Source organism: Lactuca virosa, chromosome 9 (genome assembly GCF_052849685.1).
Source record: "Lactuca virosa cultivar CGN04683 chromosome 9, Lactuca_virosa_CGN04683_v6, whole genome shotgun sequence".
NCBI classification, from domain to species: Eukaryota; Viridiplantae; Streptophyta; class Magnoliopsida; order Asterales; family Asteraceae; genus Lactuca; species Lactuca virosa.
This window is the reverse complement of record NC_136434.1, coordinates 117,485,560-117,507,932: the sequence shown is the minus strand read 5'-3', so window position 1 is coordinate 117,507,932 and position 22,373 is coordinate 117,485,560. Positions and strand designations below refer to the sequence as shown.

General features: G+C 34.7%; 2 protein-coding genes and 1 pseudogene across 6 annotated transcripts; 2 read left to right on the top strand and 1 right to left on the bottom strand.

Annotated features, from left to right (window-relative positions):
* The first annotated feature begins 292 nt into the window (after positions 1-292).
* On the top strand, positions 293-1,965 carry LOC145136078 (uncharacterized). Its single transcript, XM_079070274.1, has 2 exons — positions 293-477; positions 927-1,965. The coding sequence occupies exon 2, from the start codon at positions 966-968 to the stop codon at positions 1,827-1,829; it is 864 nt and encodes a 287-aa protein (XP_078926400.1). The 5' UTR covers positions 293-477; positions 927-965; the 3' UTR covers positions 1,830-1,965.
* A 1,769-nt stretch (positions 1,966-3,734) lies between these two features.
* Positions 3,735-6,629, top strand: LOC145135636 (syntaxin-61-like). 5 transcript variants are annotated; one of them, XM_079069886.1, is made up of 7 exons: positions 3,735-3,879; positions 4,673-4,736; positions 4,842-4,955; positions 5,044-5,157; positions 5,238-5,428; positions 5,500-5,656; positions 5,735-5,891. In XM_079069886.1, the coding sequence occupies exons 2-7, from the start codon at positions 4,683-4,685 to the stop codon at positions 5,855-5,857; spliced, it is 753 nt and encodes a 250-aa protein (XP_078926012.1). In that variant the 5' UTR covers positions 3,735-3,879; positions 4,673-4,682; the 3' UTR covers positions 5,858-5,891. The 5 variants fall into 5 exon arrangements, with proteins under 5 accessions (XP_078926012.1, XP_078926011.1, XP_078926014.1 ...); XM_079069885.1 differs by having other exon boundaries at positions 3,738-3,879; positions 4,620-4,736; XM_079069888.1 differs by lacking the exon at positions 5,735-5,891 and adding an exon at positions 5,898-6,629 and having other exon boundaries at positions 3,739-3,879; positions 4,620-4,736.
* On the bottom strand, positions 6,241-7,294 carry LOC145139700 (uncharacterized; annotated as a pseudogene).
* Between the last annotated feature and the right edge of the window lie 15,079 nt (positions 7,295-22,373).

Genomic DNA, 22,373 nt, shown 5'->3' with positions numbered 1-22,373 from the left:
TTCTTTCTGTCAAATTTTCCTTCCCTTTTCTTTGATGAATTTACTAAAAAACTCGGGAACAAGCCGTAAATGACTAAATGGTAACGATTTGAAAGTTGTAAAAAGGGAAATGAGAAAACTAAAAACCAATTAACTTAATTGTCACGATTTAAACTTAAATTAACGTTTTTGTAATTTCATTCATTTAGACTTAAATAATACTTTATTATATTCCGGATAAATATTATCTATTTCCTAATATATTATTATTTTAGTGAATAAATAAGAATATTTCAAAAGTTTATATCTCATACTTATTGCCCTTTGGCGAACTAGCGGTCTTAGGGTTTATAGATCAAAATCATAAATATATATTTCTATGGGTTTTGATCACAATATGGTCTACTTTTCGATTTGAACGTGAAATCGAAGATGCCCAAACAAGATCAAATCTTATAGTGATTTGAATTTCTTCATCAATCAGTCCCGTTTTAACTGGTAAATATTGCCTTCTCTTTTTAATGAACGTAATCATGTTATTCAGAAGTCTAGGGTTTCGGTTTCAATCTCAATTTTCGATTTTTGATGTCGAATGCCATCAATTAACTACTTCTTTATCTTCATCAGGTCGACTTTTTTGAATTAATCACTAGTTTTTACGATTTCTTAGAATTTCAAATTCGTTGTGATCGCTTGTTATGTTAATTAGCGGCTTTGTTAATTCCGTCAACTATAATTTTGATAATAATCGATGGCGCCATGGAATTCTTCTCAATCGCTTCATTCGAAAGTTTAAACATGATCGTTAGAGAACGTACAAACCTAATTGCAATCATCTTCCTCTGATCATTGTTTGCTTGTTTAAATTTAGAACAATAATATGCGATTAAACGTGATGAGATTCATGATTGTGGAAGTTAGTGATTAATCATAGTAAAACCATGCAGAGAACGAGTGAAGAAACACAAAATCCACCATTGAAGCTCATGGAGTGCAATATAGATGAAGCTACGAGGGCCAAACCAATTGCAGAAAAGAAGTTTGCTGATAAAGATTACACAGGTGCCAAGAAATTCACTTTAAAAGCTCAAACCCTAAATCCATTACTTGATGGTATATCTCATATGTTAATCACTCTTGATGTCTACATCTCCTCTGAGAACAAAATAAATGGAGAGTCAGATTGGTACAAGGTTCTTGATGTAAAGCCATCTGATGATGATGAAACAATCAAGAAACAATACAGGAAACTTGTCCTCATACTCCATCCTGATAAAAACAAATCAGTAGGTGCAGATGGTGCATTTAAGATAGTTTCAGAAGCATGGAGTTTGTTGTCTGATAAGGCTAAAAGATCAGCATATAACCAAAGAAGGAATTCATCACAAGCTTCTGGTGTCAATGGAGTTCATATTCGTGTAAACAGAACAACAACAAGAAGAACAACAAGACCGAAAAATCAGAATTATAGGGGTTTTGTTTCTACTTCTAAATTAGATAGTTTTTGGACTATTTGCCATGGATGCAAGATGCATTATGAGTATCTAAAGGTGTTTGTGAATCATACACTTATTTGTCCCAATTGTCGCAAGCCTTTTCATGCTGTGGAAATGGCAACACCAATGAATATTCCGATACCAGGGTACCAATATGCTTATCAATGGAATCAGAATTCCAGTGATCATGGAATGTGTAATTCCGGGAGAAGAATGGGGGCATCAGGCATCCACTGGGGCTCTTCATCAGGAATGAAGGTGCCTGATGACATGTTGAGAAGAGAAGGTGGAGTTTGTTATGTTCAGCCACCTTTGAAAAGGAGAAAAGTGGAGGTGAGATTTGGAGAAAATTAGAGAATGACATGCAGATAACAAAAATTAGAACTACTTTTTATGATAATGGTGTAAATAATGTTAATGGTGCTATGCAAAAGATAGTGTAAGCGGATATTATGATGATGATGATGATGATGATTTCAGTTTTGAAAAACTTCATTTTTAGACTTAGTTATAAACTTAAAATTTAAATAAAACAAAAATGTAATGATAGAAATACACCTAATTGTGAAGAGTAAACTGGAATCGATTATTTTCTGTCCAGTTTTCACCAACACAGTTAACACCTCTTTCAGTTTAACCTACACATATAATAAGAGAACATAACTTGATTATTATAAAACTAAGATAATAAGTCAACAACATAAAACAAAGTAAAGTAAAGAAATTGTTAAATTGATTAAAGATTGAGTCATAAGTCAATTTATTTAAAATTTAAATTGATTAAGATAATGAGTCATAAGTCAATTTACTTAAAATTAACACATATCCAAAATCAAGAAATTGTTAAATTGATTAAGAAAATTCTGAAATTAGAATTTCAGAATCGAGATTATGTTTGCAGTCTTACAGAATCGAGATTATGTATTGCAATATCACGTCATTTTTTATTTAATTAAATTAGAAAATATAAAATAAAATAAAACATAACATTTTTTTATTTAAAAATAAACATTTGCTAATTTAAAACAAAAAAAAAATCTCAAAATAATATTAAAAATAACATTTAATTAAAAAACCACATTACAAATTAAAAAAAATACACGATAATTAAAAAACACACTTAAACAAGACAAAATAAATGAAATGTAAAATTTTTCATTGAAGCTAACTGAAAATAGTGATTGAATTATATTTTTTTTTAGAAAAACCACACTACAAATGAATGAAAAGTGTACACAAATAAGCTTATAAAAGAAAAAAAATAAAAAATAAATAAAAGAAAGAAAGGAAGCCATATGAATATGGTCATAGGTCAAATGCATTTAAAATAATTCAAAATACTCTCCGTCCTGCCTTAGAAATCATAAGGCTAGAGAGTGTGAGGTGTGGTAAAAATGAAATGGAGCCCATGTGACATGTTTTACCAGACTGAATACCACGTTTTGTCCATGATTTGTGCCATGCGATTTGATGAATGCCTCTCTCTCTCTCTCTCATTTTCATGGCTAAAATAATATCCCATGCCTAATGTATGGTATTGTTAGTGGCAAAATGAGGTGAAACATGGTAAGAACATCACACCTTACTGCCTAAGAGATTGGCTAAAAAGACATCTCATGTGAAGTAAGACAGTTCAGTGGTTTAATTTAATGATTTTGATTTGATGATATAGCTTTCCTAGATATGTGGGGAGAAGCAAAATTGATAATTATTAGGTAGAGGCCCAATGGTAGCTTCGATCGTTTGTCTTCCTTTTCCCCGATTTGCTTCCAAATAATTTTTCTGAGTTTTGCCACTTGCTTCTAGTGTATTAGACAGAAAAAAAAAATCCCTTATTAATCCTTTTGAGATTTGCCGTTATATCGTGACAGTTCAATTAATAAATCAACTTAGTAATGATTTATGGACACTTCAATAAATAATAAATTAATTTTTTTTAGTATTTTTGCTGTACAATCTTAAGCTAAATATGTAACTTATAGAGACCCATGTAACTACTATGTCACTAACATGTTGTGTGACAATAAACATAGTTCCAACAAATAAAAATATGGCATACATGTTGTGACAATAATCAACTTTTTGAAAGTTGGACTACACCTATAAATTTCACAGCCACAAAAACCATTTATGTAATTTACTACTATAATTTTAAATTCTAAAAAATAAAAATATGGCATACATCTTTGCCGTTCAACTATTTTTTTGGGTAAAATTGGGACTTGTTTCATAGTTGAAGGATGTATTTGCAATATCACTTTTCATTCCATTTACATCACGGCGAACACGCAGTCGGAGCTTCGACGATGATTAACAACAGTTACGTGATTCCGAAGGATCAGAGGCATATCCAAGGGCCGATCTAGGGTTCGTAAAGCGGACATACGCCATCGTTATAAATCTGGTGAGTTTTCCATAACATTCGCAAAATCTCTTATATATCCGTCCTTTCATCCATTGTCTTCGTTGATTTTGATGATTGCATGTGTGATTGGCTTGCATTTACAATTCAATTTGAATTTCTTATCTTATCTGAACGTGTACTCGATTGTATTATAGACAACCAATATTTCACAATTAACATTAGATCTCAGTGGAATTCTCTGTTCCTATTGTCGATTACGTTCATCCCCTGCTTGATTGGGGTTTCACAACTAAATTTGGTAACGACATCGACGGATATAGAGGAAAAATCATGTTATTGTTAGCATTTGACAATCAATGGAGTTAGATCAACACTAGAAAGACGATAATTGGTCTTATTCGATTAGGTCCTTCAACATTCAACAACGTGATGTCGTGTTCTGTGTTCATTAGCTTGATCTTCGATAGATACATATGAAACCCCCAAAGTGGATGACAAAGAATGTAGGAAAATGATGTAAAATATGACATCCAATAATAAAGCCTAGCCATTTAACATCATCATTATGCAATTTATATGGATATTCATATGAAAATGCACCACGAAATGACAATTTGATCATAGTCGTATTTACCTGATGCTGTAAGAAATTATGAACAGGACATCTTAAATTCCAAACAAGAGTTTGAAAAGCTGCAGATGCTTGACATTATACTTGAATACACACACAGATACATTAGTGTAATTTAATTTCTGAAACCTCTCATTACTTTTTTCAGATCTTGGAGATGATCATATCCTGGGTTCACAATTAAAATTTTCTATTTCATAGCACCATCAACATGTCTTCTGCTCAAGATCCATTTTACATTGTGAAGGAAGAAATCCAAGAGTCTGTAAGTCTGTTTTTCAAGCTTTCATTTTGCTGCAATTTATGATGAATCAAGTTATGTTCTTTGTTGATTTATATAGAAACATTGATGAGCATATCCATTTCACAGATTGATGCATTACAAGCTACTTTTCATCAATGGGAACACACCCCTGTAGCCAGTGGGGCCCAAACTCGACTTACAAACGAACTTCTTTCCAATTGTGAGAGTATTGAATGGCAGGTATGCATCTGAACATAGAATTTGTCGTTCCATAAAAGATTTAAGAATGTAGCAAAACATTCTGAAAATCTATTTTGCTGATAGGAAGGTGGATGAATTGGAGAAAGCTATTTCTGTAGCAGCTAGAGACCCTGCTAAATACGGAATTGATCCACCCGAACTTGAAAGAAGATTTAAATGGACAAGAACTGCTCGGACTCAAGTCAATTCTTGATCTAATTTTAAAATATATATATATTTTTTTATATAAACATTAAAATTCACACAATTGATTTGATTCAGGTGGTGAATGTTAAGAAATCAGTGATGGGAACAGACTTGAATGGCAGAAGCTCTTCCACATTTAGTGGGATGCGTCAAGAACTAATGAGTCTGCCAAGTCCACGTCAGCAAGACAGAGCCAGCCATTATATTGCTAAAGATCATGATGATTTCATTTCTTCAGAATCCGATAGACAATTGCTTTTAGTCAGGTAGATAATGTGTAGTTATTATTACTATGAACTATTTGCGAGTGTATGTAACTAATTGGTGAGTTAATTAGGCAACAAGATGAAGAGCTGGATGAGTTAAGTGAAAGTGTCCAAAGAATTGGATCTGTTGGGCTTACCATACACGATGAACTCCATGCACAGGAGAAACTTCTAGAAGAATTGGGTTCCGAGATGGATAGTACATCCAATCGTCTTGATTTTGTCCAGGTTAGTCTCATCTCATATCCTATCCATTATCCACAACACATGACATAACAGGTTGTACTGTGTTTGTATACAAAACAGTATGCAGTACATGACATGGCATATCAGTGTACTGGTTTTGGTGTACATGACATGTTACATTGGACTTGGACTGAGACTTATAGTTGCTCTAGATCTTCTATATGTAAAATGAAAAAGACGTAAATACCCTTCTCATCATCTGGTTACATCAATCAAATCTTAGCAGAAAAAAGTGGCGGTGGTGATGAAGAAGGCTAGTGCCAAGGGACAGATGATGATGATCTTGTTCTTGATCGTTCTGTTTATTGTTTTGTTTGTGTTGGTTTTTTTCACCTAGAGGTTACTACAAGTCATTTGCCTAGCTATGATTCTATTTTTTTATTATAGAAAAATTTCAGTTTTGACTTTTGACAATAAACAACAACACAATGTAAACTTGAGCAAATTTTGAGACATTATTCTAACAGCCGTTTTTAGGTACTTAATAGTCTGTTTATATGTGAGAGAAGTACAAAAAAAATACATAATTAAAACGAAGCTAAAGACAGAAGGGGAAGAATTAATGCTCAGGAGTTACCGACAAGAACATCCTTGTACGGAGTTGTAGGAACTGGCGGCGCTTCCGGTTGTTCTGTGGTGGCTTCCATCGCCCTTGGCCACTTTCTCCGTTCTTCTGTAAGAAACGGCGTTTGCCCTTCACGTATTCTCATAAGTCGTTCTTGTGCTCCACCTCGTAATTTTTCCAACCTTAACCTATCCATCTGAAACATCTTGAACACTTTAACCACATTTGCTAATCCACCAATCAACAACAAAAAACTTGCGAACATACCCATCCATATCCACGTCCTTGTCTGCAAAAAAAAAAAAAAAGTCAGCCACCACCCACCATTTCCGGCGAAGTTCTGTTGACACGTACGTACCAGTAGAAGCAGACCATGACGTAACATTCCGGCTTGCTCATGCTCACGGCTGTTAAGAATGGCGGCCACCATGAACAAGAAGCTTCCTGTTAAAAACGGGATCTGGACACTTTGTTGCAGGATTTGGACATGTCCGTCAGCTCTCTCGTAGATCTGGCATGAATTTAGTATCGAACCAATCACCCATAACACAGCTCCGGCAATAATCATGTTCATCGCGTGATCCTCTCCTTTATCCTCCTAAAAATTATTAAGTGTAATTACTTTGTGATTTTTGTGTAAGTTGATATTATTTATGATTTATCTTACTTGGATGAGGAGAAAAAGAAGGGCTAAAAAGAAGAGAATCGCTCCCAAGGTCTGAACCACCGGTACGGCGATCTCCACCAACGGAAGTTGAATATCGAGTTCCATTAGTCCGATTCTGTAATCGATTCCGGCGAGATGTGCGATTAGATCGTGTACGTTCACCACTATTATACATGTTAATCCTATCATCAGTAAAACCGACCCTAATATTGGTTGACTCAAAAGCAACGCAGCGAATCCACATATCAATACAATCGCTGAGAACACGTAAACTCCGGCGTTCATATACTCCGCTCTGTTCCGGCTCAGCCGTGGCCCGTACATTCTGCACTCACGCGCCGTCGCCAGCTTCACCATTTTTCGACTGAATTGAAAGAGATAAACTGAATCGAGTTCTGCTACCAGAGCGATTGGTTGCAGTTGTATCACGTAGAGAAGAGAGGGAGGTGGTGACTGGTGAGTTATGAGTAGGGGTACGTGGCGGCGTGCATGGAGGTTTGGAGTTTTTTAATCAAGTGACAGTATCTGACACGTAGTAGTGGACTCATTTTTCAGAATAGATCCCTGAACTATTTGGGTTTGACCGCACCTACCCATGGAGACGTCACCGGTGGAAATGGGAGTCGAAAGTCTTGTTCGACAGCTTGGTAAGAATTTATGGCAGGAAAACGGGCATAATCTTGGCGGAAATGGTCAGAGAAGACGGCCAACCTGATAGTGCCCATAAACTGTTCGACAAAATGCCTAGCCAAGTTAACTGTATGACGTAGAAATGAGATCGGTAAAATAGACAGCTTATAAACTAAATGTGAGACTTCCAAATATAGCAGTCCAAAAAAAGCTTATATCCAAATAATTTAACGCATATTTTTATACATGTTAATTAGAATATAAGTGGATCAATAGCCAGTATTTGGTTCATGGATTATTATAGTCTATTAGGAAGTTTTGGTACATCTTTTTATATCATGATTGTTAATACCAATACATGCACCCGATACTCTACCATGTACCTATCTAGCGGGTGTTTGTGATTGCTTATATAAACGGTCTATGAGTTTATATTGGTTTGACATTGATAATAAGCAGATTTTAGGGTTTGGATACATTTATATATTTAAATAAAAAATTCTTTTTATTTTTTTTTAAACGGCAAATCTAACCTACTCCTAAACTACACCTTAAATTCACCTATGTCTACGACGAGACTTGAACCCTCAACCTCAAAGGGAAGGACAACACCGGATACCGTTGGACTAGAAGCCATTTGGTAAAAAATTCTTAATAAGTTGGTTTCTTCTTACTTCTTTATTAGAGCAGGAAACCTAATTATTATTTTTACCTCTATCTTAACCTTAATACTTCTTATATATCGTTATATATCGACGTCTTTGCTATTTTTTATTCACCATTTTTTTCTTCACGACTCAAAGGTTCCAACGTTAATCTTGAACTGTCCTCGTTCATCTCCTGCAACTTGATCATTACCTTGTAATTTCTTATTTTTATCTAGGAATATATACACTAAAGTTCCAATATTTTCAACGATTTTATAAGAAAGTCCTAAATTTTATTTTTTTAATAGTAAAGTCCTAACTACCAATAGTTTTTGACATGCTTATCCTTTTTTTGCCGGTTAGCCGGTAATTAGAATTTTACTGTAAAAAAAATAAAGTTTAAGGCATTTTTGTCAAATCGTGAGTTAAGGTTTTACTGTAAAAAAAATAAAGTTTAGGACTTTCTTGTCAAATCGTTGAAAATATTGGGACTTTAGTTTATATATCCTTTTTTTTGTTAGAAATCTAATGGTATGATAGTCTTTAAGCATAAGAGTTATTGAAATCTACTCTGCTCAGCTAGTAACTATTGAAATCCTTAACGTTTGCTTCTTGTTAAATAATTTTTTTTTTTTTTTTTTTTTTTTTTTTTTTTTTTTTTTAATCTCAACAAACCGACATTGAAAAAAATGGAGATAATAAAAAAAGAAAGAAAGAACTAGGGTTGTGTTGGCTTTTTGTAGTCCTAAAAATGGATAACTAAGAAACCGAAAAAGATGAAATTGCCTTTCTTACCCCCTTCTCTACATTGACACCCTTTTGACTAGGCGTGTGTTGTTTGTATTTGTACAATCTGTCCCCTCTTTTCAGTTCAAGATTTGGCGGCGAACCAAGAATAAAGTTTTACAAGTATTTTCACCCTCTTTCGCTCTCTCTCTTTTGCATCTGTTTCCACTGACCGTGATTGTAGCAAAGTAAAGATGGTGATGGTAAGAAAAACAGTGGTCCTGCGACGGAAATTACAATTAAATGTTCTTCGGGCTACGAATTGGGTCTCACGAGGCTGGTAAAATTATTTGTTTCTAAGGAAACCAAAACTATACACTAAAGTCTCAATATTTTCAACGATTTGACAAGAAAATCCTAAACTTTATTTTTTTAATAATAAAGTCATAATTACCGTCTAACCGGCAAAAATGGTAAGCGTGTCAAAAACTGGTGGTGATTAGGACTGTGAAAAAAATAAAATTTAGAATTTTCTTGTCAAATCGTTAGTTTATATATCCATTTTATCTATTTTTTAAATACTATGCAATTGTATCACCATTTATTTTATTATCTTCTCTCTTCTTCGACTTTTCCAATGATCTAAAAGTTCCTAATTTTTTTTTTATCTCACTACTCTATATAGGATATTAGACATATTGCCTCCTAAGATCTATTCTAATACATCCATACTTAGTGTCAATCAAATGGAAAAGCAATGTTGACCACATTAGACTAAAAGGTTTACATAAATCTAAACATCAAGAATCAAAATAATCGTTAAAAGATGTAATTAATAAATTTTTTAATTATTATATGCTATCTTTTACGTATCAAGATTTAGCTTCATAAATCGATAGTTTAGGTTCATAATTGGATGATTTTGTATTTTTTTTCTAATAAATTTAAAGAACGTTATTGATATTTCTGGTTGTATATTTTTATCTTATAATAATTGTTTTTAAATCTATTAAAAATAATCATATACATGTTAATCCAAACATTCTTTTAAAATCTTATTTTGATATCGGATAAATTAATACACTTTTACGAATAATAATAAACTATTTTAAATGAACAATCCCAAACACCTCATAATTACATGAGATATAAGTTTTAGATATTTATGGGATAACTAATATCACTATACTATGACATCATCATGGTGCCTTTGGCCTTTAAGGCTGGCCGATATGGATGTGTAACATTTGGTGCCAAGTGCAATTCAAATTATAGCTTAAAAACGCAAAATTATTACATTTGTAGTCCTTACGCTTGGCGTAATTGGAGCTACGCCCCACATAGCTCATTTATCTTTGATCGTGGACTCGGATTCGTACGTTGGGCGTACGTTGTAGTACGCTGGGCGTACTCGCGTAAAGGTCAAACCCTAAGTTTTAGGGTTTGGACCATATTTAAAGATTATCATGACCTCAAACATGTCCCTACCTCCGACCTCCATTCCTCTAAACCCTAAGATCGAAAACCCTAGCCTTGAGAGTGAGTTTTGAAGCTTTTGAGTGAGTTTTGTGTATTCTTGTTTATGAAGGAAGATCATCAAAGAAGTGGTTTTGCTCTCAAGTCTTTGGATCCAACAATTACTCAACCTTGTGCATCTTCTGGAGGTATAAAGCTCCAACCTTGATGCATATTTCTTTAGATCTTGTTCAAGCTTATTTACACTTTTTTTTGTCCCAAAACCTTGATCTTTGTGAATATGAAATACCCCAGAGCCTTTAAGCTATCCTTTCATACGTTTTAGGGTGTTTTATGTCATAAAAGTGAAAGCTTGGATCCTGTTCTCTACCATGCAAGAGTTATGGAGTTGTAAATGGTTGAATGAGTTACGATTTTGATATTGGGCTCCTTGTAGCCATGCAAAGGCATAAAGGTTGCAACTTATGGCCTTAGCCATTTTATTAAGCTTAGATCTGAAGTTGGATGTGAAGTCTTAATACATTAAGACCACTTAAATAGAGTTTGGATGTCAGGGTATTACGCAGGACATAATGCTCTGTATGCTGGGAGTAGAGGGCTGATGCCATGTAACCTTTCCTTTGAAAACCAAGTCGTACGCGGGGCGTAGCAGTGAGTATGCCGTGTGTACTCTCAGAAAACCCGCTTAAGCCATTCTTTTGGGCCTTGGACCATTAGGGTTGGGATTGTTAAGTTGGGCTATGAATGGGAAGGGCAAAATGACCTTTTAGCCCTTATTAAGATAAAAGAATATTTAGACTGTTTATTATGGGTTAAAAACCATAATTATTGATTAGGGTTATTTTTGGGATATGATTAGTGTGAGGAGCCATGTTAGCAACAGCTCGAGTGTGCGGTTCAGTTATCTTCGTATAGAGGTGAGTCTTCTTACCACATTAGTGGGTCGAAGGCACCAATGTCGGCCCACTAGTTTGTATGTGTTGGATGTATATGATTATGTGACTATGACTGATATGATTAAACGATATATATATATATATATATATATATGTATATATATATATATATATATATATATATATATATATATATATATATATATATATATGGGTGAGATCCGTTGAGAACTCATAGTTTCCCGAGAACCCGAGAATTAAATGTGGAACATTATATCAAAATTAACTCATTAAGGGCATGATCGTCATCTTACCAATCTCATTTAATGTGTAATTTTTTGTGATATTGGAAATACTAATAAAAATATCAAAAAATTAACATTATAAATCAAAATTTCGGATTTTATATGAATATAATAATTTTCGATATTTAAAAAAATGTAGATTTTTTTAATTATTTATAGAAAACATGAATTTTTTTAAAAAATTTAAAAAATATTTTTCAAAAACTGCAGTTTTTTAAAAACAGTAAATTTAAAAAAAAAACAGTAATTTTTTTTATAAAAAACTAGAATATTAAAAAAAACTATATTTTTTTTAACAAAAAAAAATCAACGTTTTAGGTGCATATATGCATATTTTTTCTAGTGCATATGTATACATATTTTTTATACTATAATATTCGTAGGTAGATAATAAAAAACCTATTTTTATTACTAATTTATAAACACAATAATACTAGTATTTTATTCGAGACAAAATATAATATAAAAAAACAAAAAATGCTACAAAATTTCAAATCGTTTTCACGTCTTCGTGTCAAGATTTCTATATTTTCTTCAATTTATCATTTTTCACCTCTTCAATATTTTCCACAAATTCTTCCAAATCTACAAGAATATTTAAAAATAAAAATGATTAATGCAAGAACACTTTTATATATATATATATATATATATATATATATATATATATATATATATATATATATATATATAGAGAGAGAGAGAGAGAGAGAGAGAGAGAGAGAGAGAGAGATTCACATATGATTATATCATGTAAGATTCACATCTGATTGTATCTTTTAAGATTCAAATATGAAAATCATAAAAAAAATTTAAAAAATAATTAACGGACCCTCATACAAAATGCATGTGTGTATATAGACGTAATTCATATGTGATTCACTTGTAATTTACATGTGAATCACGTGTAATTCATACGTAATTCACTTGTGATTTACATGTGAATTACATGTGATTCATATGTGCATTACATGTAATTTACATACGAATCACATGTAATTCATATGTGATTCACTTGTGATTTACATGTGAATCACATGTGATTCATATATGAATTACATGTGAATTTCATATGTAAATCATATTTGATTTAAATGTGAATCACATGCGATTCATATATGAATTACATGTGATTCATATGTAATGCACTTGTTATTTACATGTGAATCGCATGTAATTCAAATGTGAATTACATGTATATAATGAAATAAAAACTAATAAACTAGCTGAAATAGATTAAACAAGATATCTAAATTTTAAAAAATATTAGGAATACAATGGTTAATTACCTATGGTGCAACAACTATAGGAGGTGGATTTGTATGGTCAACATTTGCCCTCTTCGTAACTGAAACACCATAAATCAAAATATAAGATAAAGCAAAAGCATACATAAACTCAAAATATTTCCATAATCATATAAAAATTTCCCTACAAGTAATTAAGATTAAGAATAACTAATAATTAATAATTAATAATTTAAGAAACTGGATATTAAGTCAAAAAGGAAGAAATGGTTACTCCGACATCAGTAGCAATGAGCTTTCCAAGACGATTGAGTTTTGTTTCAAGTTCAATGATTGTTTTGTTGATGAGAGATTGAAGGCCTGAAATTCGGGACTTAGTCACTGTTTCTAAATGTTGAAACAATTCATCACCAAAAACTTAATTAACTTCAAAGTTTACACCTCTAGCTAAAAATATAAAAGCAAAAAGGTTTTTGCAAAGATTGAAATCTCAAGTAACATGAATTTGTTATGCATTTAGTTACCAAAAAATGGAATGGAATTCTAGAAAAAAAAACTTCAATAATTTTCTAATTTTTATTTGAAATTAATTTTTTTACTTTCAATTTTTTCAATATATATAATAGGGGTGTTTTGGTCTTTTAATGAAAAAAAAATGAAACTCAATTCCTTACACAAACACACATAGGAATGAAATATGTCAAAGGAGTTGAAATAGAAAGGAATCGTGATCTTTCAAGCATTTGGTTAGCAAAAATTAGAATGGAATTCAACAATGTAAATTAGTTTTTATGTATAATTAAACTTTTATTTCATTTATTTTTGAGGGAAAGAGGACCAGTCCTCAAACAATTTATTGATTTGTTTCAATTAATAATGGAGGTATTTTGGTCTTTCAATAAAAAAGGAAGGATGAAATTCAGTCACTTCCATCCATTTGGCGAAAAAACACTCCCAATTCCAACAGGAATCCACAAACCAAAATTGAGCTTAAAAAGTTAAGTTAAGGGGTTATACCTTGGAAAGAACTTTTCCTAGACGCTCAGAGTCCATTTTACAAGCAAGATGCTTGTATTCTGGAATAATATTGAAGTATTCCCATTCCATCCTCCGGGAAACAATCATCTCAACACTTTTGTTAATATCAGCTTGAGATTGATTCACAACACCAATCCATGGAAACTTCACCCTATAAGATTTCCCTTCCAACATTTGTTGTAGTACAACTCACAATTACATTACATTACCTTCATTATAAAAAAAAGAATGCTCATTTCAATACCCAACTCACATCAACTGCATCAGTACCCGTCTCCATTAGATCAATCTTAGTCAGAACTCCAAAAGTCCTCCCCCTTATACATTCGCATTAAACTAATTAAAATAAAAACCAACACAACAAACATCAAGAAAAAAAGACATACATTAAAAAACAAAACAATATGTTTACAAACCTTGTGGATCTACCTCATTATCAATTTTGATAGCATCAGATGTAGCAAGCTCTTGGTTGGCAGGAGAAAATGATAGAATAATGCAATTAGGCTGCAAGGCAAGTAGTTAGACAAATAAGTATGTTTTCAATAGTTGATCGTTATCACTGAGGGATAAATAAGTAAATAGTTGTGTGATCATTAGGAGTTCCAAATATCTATTGAAGTATAAATATATAAATAAACACCAAATTAATAAAAGAAGTATCTGTTTAAAAGGAAGAAAAGGAGTAAAATACATGCTTGTGTGATCATTTCTTTCAAAGTTTCCAATGAGGGTCTTTATCAAAATTTGATGAAAATGTGAGAAGAGGCATGGAGCCTTTGAGATGGTTTCCAGTGAGTTTTAACTCTTCCATTTTATGAACTATAATCAAACATTGAGAAAACTAACATATATGTTTTTTTATTATCACATATAAAGATTCAACATAATCAAATCAGAAGTAATTTTAATTAATTATCTGCATTCACTAAAAACTTTACAGATGAACCATTAGGCCATTTGGACATCCACAAGTAAAGATCTTTGTGTTTTCTGCACTGAAAATAAGAATGAAAATGTAACTAAGATGAACCACATAAATATGCTATCAGATGTTGAGTACCTATGATAATAAATCTGGAACTTTCTCTGATACATGATAGAGGTATTGATGTTAATTGGTATGAGAAAATTATTAAGACATAAAAGTGACAATGTTGAAGAACTATTCAATGGCCATGTTTTAATAATGGATTCGTTTTTGTGATCAGATGAGTAACTCTTAAGTTCACAGATAATCTATGATTCAGAAACAGGGGATAACAAATGTATCAATAGCGACAGTCAAATCGGTTCACAGTAAAAGCATCTTCAGTGGAGAATGTTTTCGTTTGAGGTGACGAAGGAGACTCGGGCATGGATTAGATCAATTGATCCATGGAACGAAATCGATCAATTGAAACGTGATATATGCAGAAAGCAAGGTAGAGAATTCAAAACTTTGAAACCTGATATATGCTCTAGCTATCAGTTTTGGATCTTAGGAACCAAAAAAAACTAGAAAATTCAATGATTAGAAGAAAATTACCTTCACTATGTGATTAATGATGAACTGTTGATGGTCGATGGAGAGTGAGGGAGGCTGACGTGGAAGATCTTTGATTGAGAGAGTAGTAGATCGATGTTGGGAGGAAGGAGAAGAAATCGTCAGTTTATAGGAGACGATGGTGATGACGTAGGTCTTACAGGAGGCGATGGCGGTGATGTGATTTCTATGGGAGATTGATGGACTCCATGGCGGTCATTTAAGGGTTTAGGGAGAAATCATCCACCAAAAGATATAATCTTTGGAACTCGGAATGTGGCGTCTGGTTTGATGTTCTCTAAACGGGGTCAAATTCTGTATCCCTAAAATACCCCTAATGCCATTTTTTTTAAGTACCCCCGTTCATTTACTTTCCCATTTATTTACAAAAATGCCACAAAGCATCTTGACCATCCTTTTTTTATCTAACGAACGACTTTTAGTTCTCGGGTTCTTGGGAAACTATGAGTTCTCAAATGATCCTACCTCTCTCTTTCTCTCTCTCCCTCTCTCTCTCTCTCTCTCTATATATATATATATATATATATATATATATATATATATATATATATATATATATATATATATATATATATATAGAGAGAGAGAGAGAGAGAGAGAGAGAATCTAGGCTCGGAGTCATTGTGGACTCGAGGATTGATACGAACCCGACACATCTACTTTCTGTCATATGGGGTTGATACGGACCCGACACAACCATGTGCTGTTACATGTATATGTGTATTGTATGTGGTATTTTGGGGAAGCTCACTAAGCCTTGTGCTTACAGTTATGTTTATGGTTTCAGATACTTCCAGTTCGAGAGGGAAGGGCCCGACATGATCACAGCGCATCCACCCATATTCAATTTTTTTTTGTTTTTCACTTCTTTTTATGATTTGGATTTGTACTCAGATGATCTTTCTCATATTGACATACTTTGTTTGGGGTTGTTATGAATACTTTATGGTTTTCGATTAAATTAAAAATGAAAAATTTATCCATGATTTTGGGGCGTTACAAGTTGGTATCAAAACATTGGTTTTAGGGATTCGGGAACACTTTCGGGTGTGCCAGAACTCAAACTGAGGAAATGATAATCTTTTAAAAAAATGAATTTCTAAAATATTTTTACAAAATAGAAAAGGGGTGTGAGGCGTGCAATCAGCCGAGCTCAAGTAAATAATTCTCAAAATACCCATACTTATGTCTTATGATGCCTGATATATGAATTGCAGGCTAGAATAGGGCAAAGGGTCCCTGCAAGAATCATATGATAGAAATGTATGATTTGTGTGATGTCGTATAGCCTAGGAGAGTTGAATGGTATATAATACTTGGAATTGATATCACCTCAGTTAATTACTAAGTGCATGCTTTAAATGTTGTATACAATTAGGAATATATAGACCAAGAATGATCGATTTAGCCTCATTTCCTGTTCCTTTTTTGGTTGTGGACTTAGGGTAGAATCATCATTTGACAATCTATGTGATCCCATTTTGTGTATAACTTGCATGTATAAGGTAACCAGTGGTGTGGATTGAGAGTTCTTAGTATCGATTGGGCGGTTTAGGGAGAATTCCTAAAAGAGTCTATGGATGTTATACTAGAACTTGTATGCAGTATAACATAGTATTGATGTATGAATTTAGTGTGGTAACTTAGAGGATCTGGGATGGTGCTTGACGAGAGTATAGACTAGTGCGGAAGGTAGTATTGGGCCTGTACTATTGAAAACACAAGATCTGTACTCAAGACAAGGACAATCTTCGGGATTCTAAGTAGATTTGTGGTGTAAGGGTTTCCTCAAATTATGTTGATTGATTTTATGTTTGTATTTTCAGTTTGAGTATGGTAATGGTCACTCGAGGAGGAGGTTCTGGCTATGGTTCTGTTCAGGTTCTGGATCGAGCACAAAACCGATTGATGAGAGGTTGCGTGAGTTTATTGCGGCCGAGGTTACCCGCACCATTTTGGATGGTGCCCCTGTGATGTTTGGTACCATCAAGGAGGGGATTATGGAGCTTATGGATAAGCGGCTCAGAGCCTTTTGAGCCGAGATTGGTGCAGGTCAGATAGGAGCACGAACTCCCCCATTCCGGGAGTTCAAAGCTTATGGAGCTCCTGAGTTCTTTAGGGCTAAGGACCCATTCGCTAGCCGACGCTGAATCGCTGACATGGAAAATGCTCAACGGACGAGTTTTTTCCCTGAGGGGGCAAAGGTAGGGTTTGCATCCTGCCTACTGAGGGACCGGGCACGTGACTGGTGGGATGAAGTTGGTCGAGCTATCAGGAGTACGGCTATGACAGTAATATCTTGGGAGGAGTTCGTTATGAGATTTCAGAGGGAGTTTGCACCGGCGATCGAGATGCAGCAACTGGAGAGGGAGTTTCAGGACCTTCACCAGACTACTGAGACTGTGGCGGAGATCACCACCAAGTTTTGTGAGAGGGCTCTATTAGTTCCGCAGTACGTTGCGGGCGAGGAGATGAAGAAGACAAGATATCATCACATGCTAAGGGATGACATCAGAGAGTTTATGAGCTTTTCGGGGCGCAAGGCCCTGAATGATATGATCGAGAGGGCCTGTGAGCGTGAGATTGAGTTGGAGCTTCGGACGAAGCGCAAGCCGGAGCAAGTGTAAACGTCTACGGGCCAGGCAAAGAGACCCAAGACTGAAGAGCCACATTCTATGGAGCAGCAGGGTCGGGGATGCTGCAGCAAGTGTGGCAAGCCGCACAATGGGGTATGTCGATTGGTGGGTTCTGGATGTTTCAGGTGTGGTCATACTGGGCATACGAGTAAGTATTGCCCCCGGAGTGCATTGATCTGTTTTCACTGCAACTAGACAGACCATAAGAAGGCTGATTGCTTGAGGTTGTCAGGAGGGGCAGTGGCGACATCAGCACCAGCCACTTTGAGGATTACCGATGGCCGCTAGGGTAAGGCGGAGATACATGTAGTGAAGAGTTGGGCATTTCAGCTGATTACCAACAAGGCTCGAGCAACATTTGATGTGGTTACCGGTACGTAATTTCATTATGTCTTTTATTACTTTTCTTATTTATGCTTATGTTGCATCTGATCCTTTGTATCTCTTGCACTTAGAAAGAAGTTTAGTTATGCTCCTGGATTTCTGGATTATCCATTAGAGGTCGATTTTTCTTGACGTCCGATCTGTGAGTGCTTCGAGGATTCATCGGGGATGTGTTCTGAACTTGTTCAACGAGAGGTACTCTATTGATTTGGTGTCGATTCCTCTGTGAGGGTCGAAGGTTATTATCGGGATGGACTGGTTGGGTCCCAATGGGGACATGATTGGCTATGAGCGCCAACTAGTGAGAGTTTGAACCCCAAGTGGGGGAGAATTGGTTATTACTGGTGAGAGATCTTCGCATGGGTCAACTCTATGTTCAACTGCGAGGGACAGGAGATATCTTCAGCAGGGTTGTTCTGAGTTTTGGCTTACGTGGAAGATACTTGGGCTGGGGGCATGATGAGTTTCGCATTGACTTAGTTCCTGGTGCGGCCCCGATGGCCAAAGCACCATATCATTTGGCATCGCCGAAGATGCAGGAGTTGTCTACGCAGCTTCAGGAGTTGCTAGACAAGGGGTTTATTAGACCGAGTAGCTCACCTTGGGGAGCATCGATCCTGTTTGTGAAAAAGAAGGACGGTTCACACAGGATATGCATTGACTACCAGGAGTTGAATAAGCTAACAATGAGGAACCGGTACCCAGTTTCGAGGATCGATGACTTATTCGACCAACTTCAGGGTACGTCTTGGTTTTCCAAGATTGATTTGCGTTCAGGTTACCATCAGATGAGGGTTAGAGACGAAGATATGCAAAAGACGGTCTTCAAAACTCGTTATGGTCATTACGAGTTCGTGGTGATGCCATTCGGGCTCACTAATGCACCAATAGCATTCATGGATCTCATGAATCGGGTATGCATTCCGATATTGGATCGATCGATGATTGTGTTTATTGATGATATTATGGTCTACTCCAAGACCAAGGAGCAACACGAAGATCATTTGCGGGAGGTACTGGAGATTCTGAGGAGGGAGATTTTGTATGCCAAATTCCCCAAGTGTGAGTTTTGGTTGCACGAGGTGCAGTTCTTGGGGCACATCGTCAACCAGAAGGGTATATTGGTCGATCCGGCCAAGATTGAGGTTGTGATGCGATGGGAAGTTCCGAGAACCCCATATGAGATTCAAAGTTTTCTAGGCCTCGCGGGGAATTATCGGAGATTTATCCAAGATTGTGTTGGGTTTTGAGCATTCTAACACTCCTATGGTGTACATGCAACCGTAGAAACCTTGTGTCACACCCCCGAACCAGACGGCGGAAACGTCCGACGGCTCGTGTGACTTAAATTGAAATATCATCACAATGAATATACATGAAACATAACATAAACATCCCCATGCATTAATACATTTCAACCGTCATTGTTCATATCCAGTACATTGTTTACATTACATAATCCATAGCATAAATTGTTTGAGAGTCACAAAACATAACATCCTAACACACTTGGCAATTTTCTTCAGCTTATCTGTTACCTGAGAATACAAGTTATTTTGAAAACGGTCAACATATATAATGTTGGTGAGTTCATAAGCAGGTTTGATATGAAAATGTTTTGTGTAGTTTGTAAAACCCAGAAAATCCGATTTTTTCTGAAAAGACAATTGTTTATGAAATAGGTGTGATGATCCATACGTATATACGTGAATGATTTCGAACATGTAAAAGTAGTATGAATTCTTGCATTGTAGTTATCGAAAGTGAAAGCGAATAATGTTGTTCCCCCGGAAAACCCGATGTTTTCCGATTTAAATACTATGATTGTTTTGTATTATTGTATCGACACAATGAATATATATGATTTCCCATGATTACTTAGATGGTATTTGGATCTCTATGTGAGTCGTTATAACCATGCATAATAATGACTATTTCGTCTATCTTGGCATTCTAGTGAAAGCCGGTATTGATTTTAAGATTTTGTCACCCTAGACTGGCCGAGTCTAACTGTAGCGAACAGCTTAGGTGTGGGGGAGCCACCCTCGTATAGATCTATACACAAACTCTCGCTCTCCCTCCAGGAGACTTTGATTATAACTACAGACTACGACGACACTCTTTGGTGTCACCCGTTATTACTCACTAAATCCAAATAAAATTGAATAACCTTGTTTAACGACCTGAATTATGTTTACTTGAATAAGAGGTAAGCCTAGCAGACGAAGAGAAGACGACTACGGGGACCCACTAATCACGCATGTTATTAAAGGCTGTCGAGTGTGCGACGGACACGTTAGCCCATCACACATATGATTGATTTGGACCTTACTAGCAATGCAAATGGGCCACTACGGTCCAATAGCATGTAAAAGCCATTGAGGGTCCATTAGGCATGTAATTGGGTCACCTGAGGCCCAATAAACATGTCTTATTTATGTTGGGCCCAATAGTCATGTTAATGGGTCACGAAGGCCCAATAAGCATGATTAGGAGTATTAAAGCCCAACCGATATAATGTTTACTTGTTTTGTATAGTATTAATGTCGTAAAGATTGTTTCACACGAATTGTTTAATCGAAAAGTCACCATATTCGCCAACTTGTCTTATAATGATATTTAGATTTATATATAAAATGTATTTATATTCTTTCTATTTAAATCCATAAGTTATTAAAAATTATGTATTTTTGACCCAATTATCTTAATATTAACATAATTGACCCAGAAATAATTGTTTGACCAATTCAGCCCCTTTTCTAGTAAAAATGACAAATTTTTACCCTTTTTATGAAAAATGACATTTTTGGTCCTTCGATTATGTTTCTTGACATTTTCGGCTCAACACTTATTTAAATCATGATTTCAGCCCAAAATAAGGTTGTGGACAGTTTCAGCCCTTTAATTAAAAAGATTTACACTTGTAATCCCAATTTTCGCAATTCTTACAATTTTTGCCCAAAAATCCAAAAACTTTGCATTTTTAGTCCTATTTGATAAGAAAGACATTTTCAGGCCCTGAAATTTGTTTATTCATGTTTTAACTCATATTTTGATAAACTTACAATTTCAGTCCCTTAAGTTTCCCATTTTTCGCAAATTGGGCCTAAAAGCTGAAAAGCCCAAACTTTAGCCCATTAGGCTAAAATTTACACTTTTAGTCCTTTAAAAACCGTGATCTTCATAATAACTCATACTTTAAGAGATTTGACCCTTTTGATCCTTATAAAAACCGTAATGACATCATTTCCTCCATCTTTTGCTTATTTGTCAAAAATGGTTCATAAATAGAATTTGTGTTTTGTTTTACTTAGTTTGGATTTGTATAATACCTTTGCCTTGATAATAATATGTATAAGATATCTTAGGTAACATATTTCCGTAACAAGGTTAAGAATCTCGAATAGATCAAGTTTCTAACACATAATCATCAAATAAATTTAAGAAATCACACATATCATACCAAAAACACACGTATCTACACATTTTACTTGTATTCTCCCCCATAAATCATGTAAAAACCAAAAACAAGGGGTATGAAATTACCTTGCTTAATTGTTTCGGTTTTGAAGAAGATATGAAGAAGATTTTTGGTCCTAGCAACACCTTGATGTGGATCTCGAACTTGAGGTGATTCTAGGAGTATGATTATCACAAATGTTTAAGAGAAGGGATCTAACATGAGAAAAGAGTTATAAAATCCTTGGATATGTATAACTTACCAAGAAATGATGATATTCTCTTGAAAATCCTCTTGATACACAACCAAAACTTCGAGATTTTGGAGGGAGAAGGAGGAGAATGCTTGAGAGAGTTTGAAGGAAGTTTGAAGTTGTGTGTGTGTGTTTTCCTTGTGCTCTCGGCCGAAGAAGAAAAAGAGAGGGGAAGAGAGAGGTGATGAAATGACTAACATGGATATATGTTGGATTATGCATG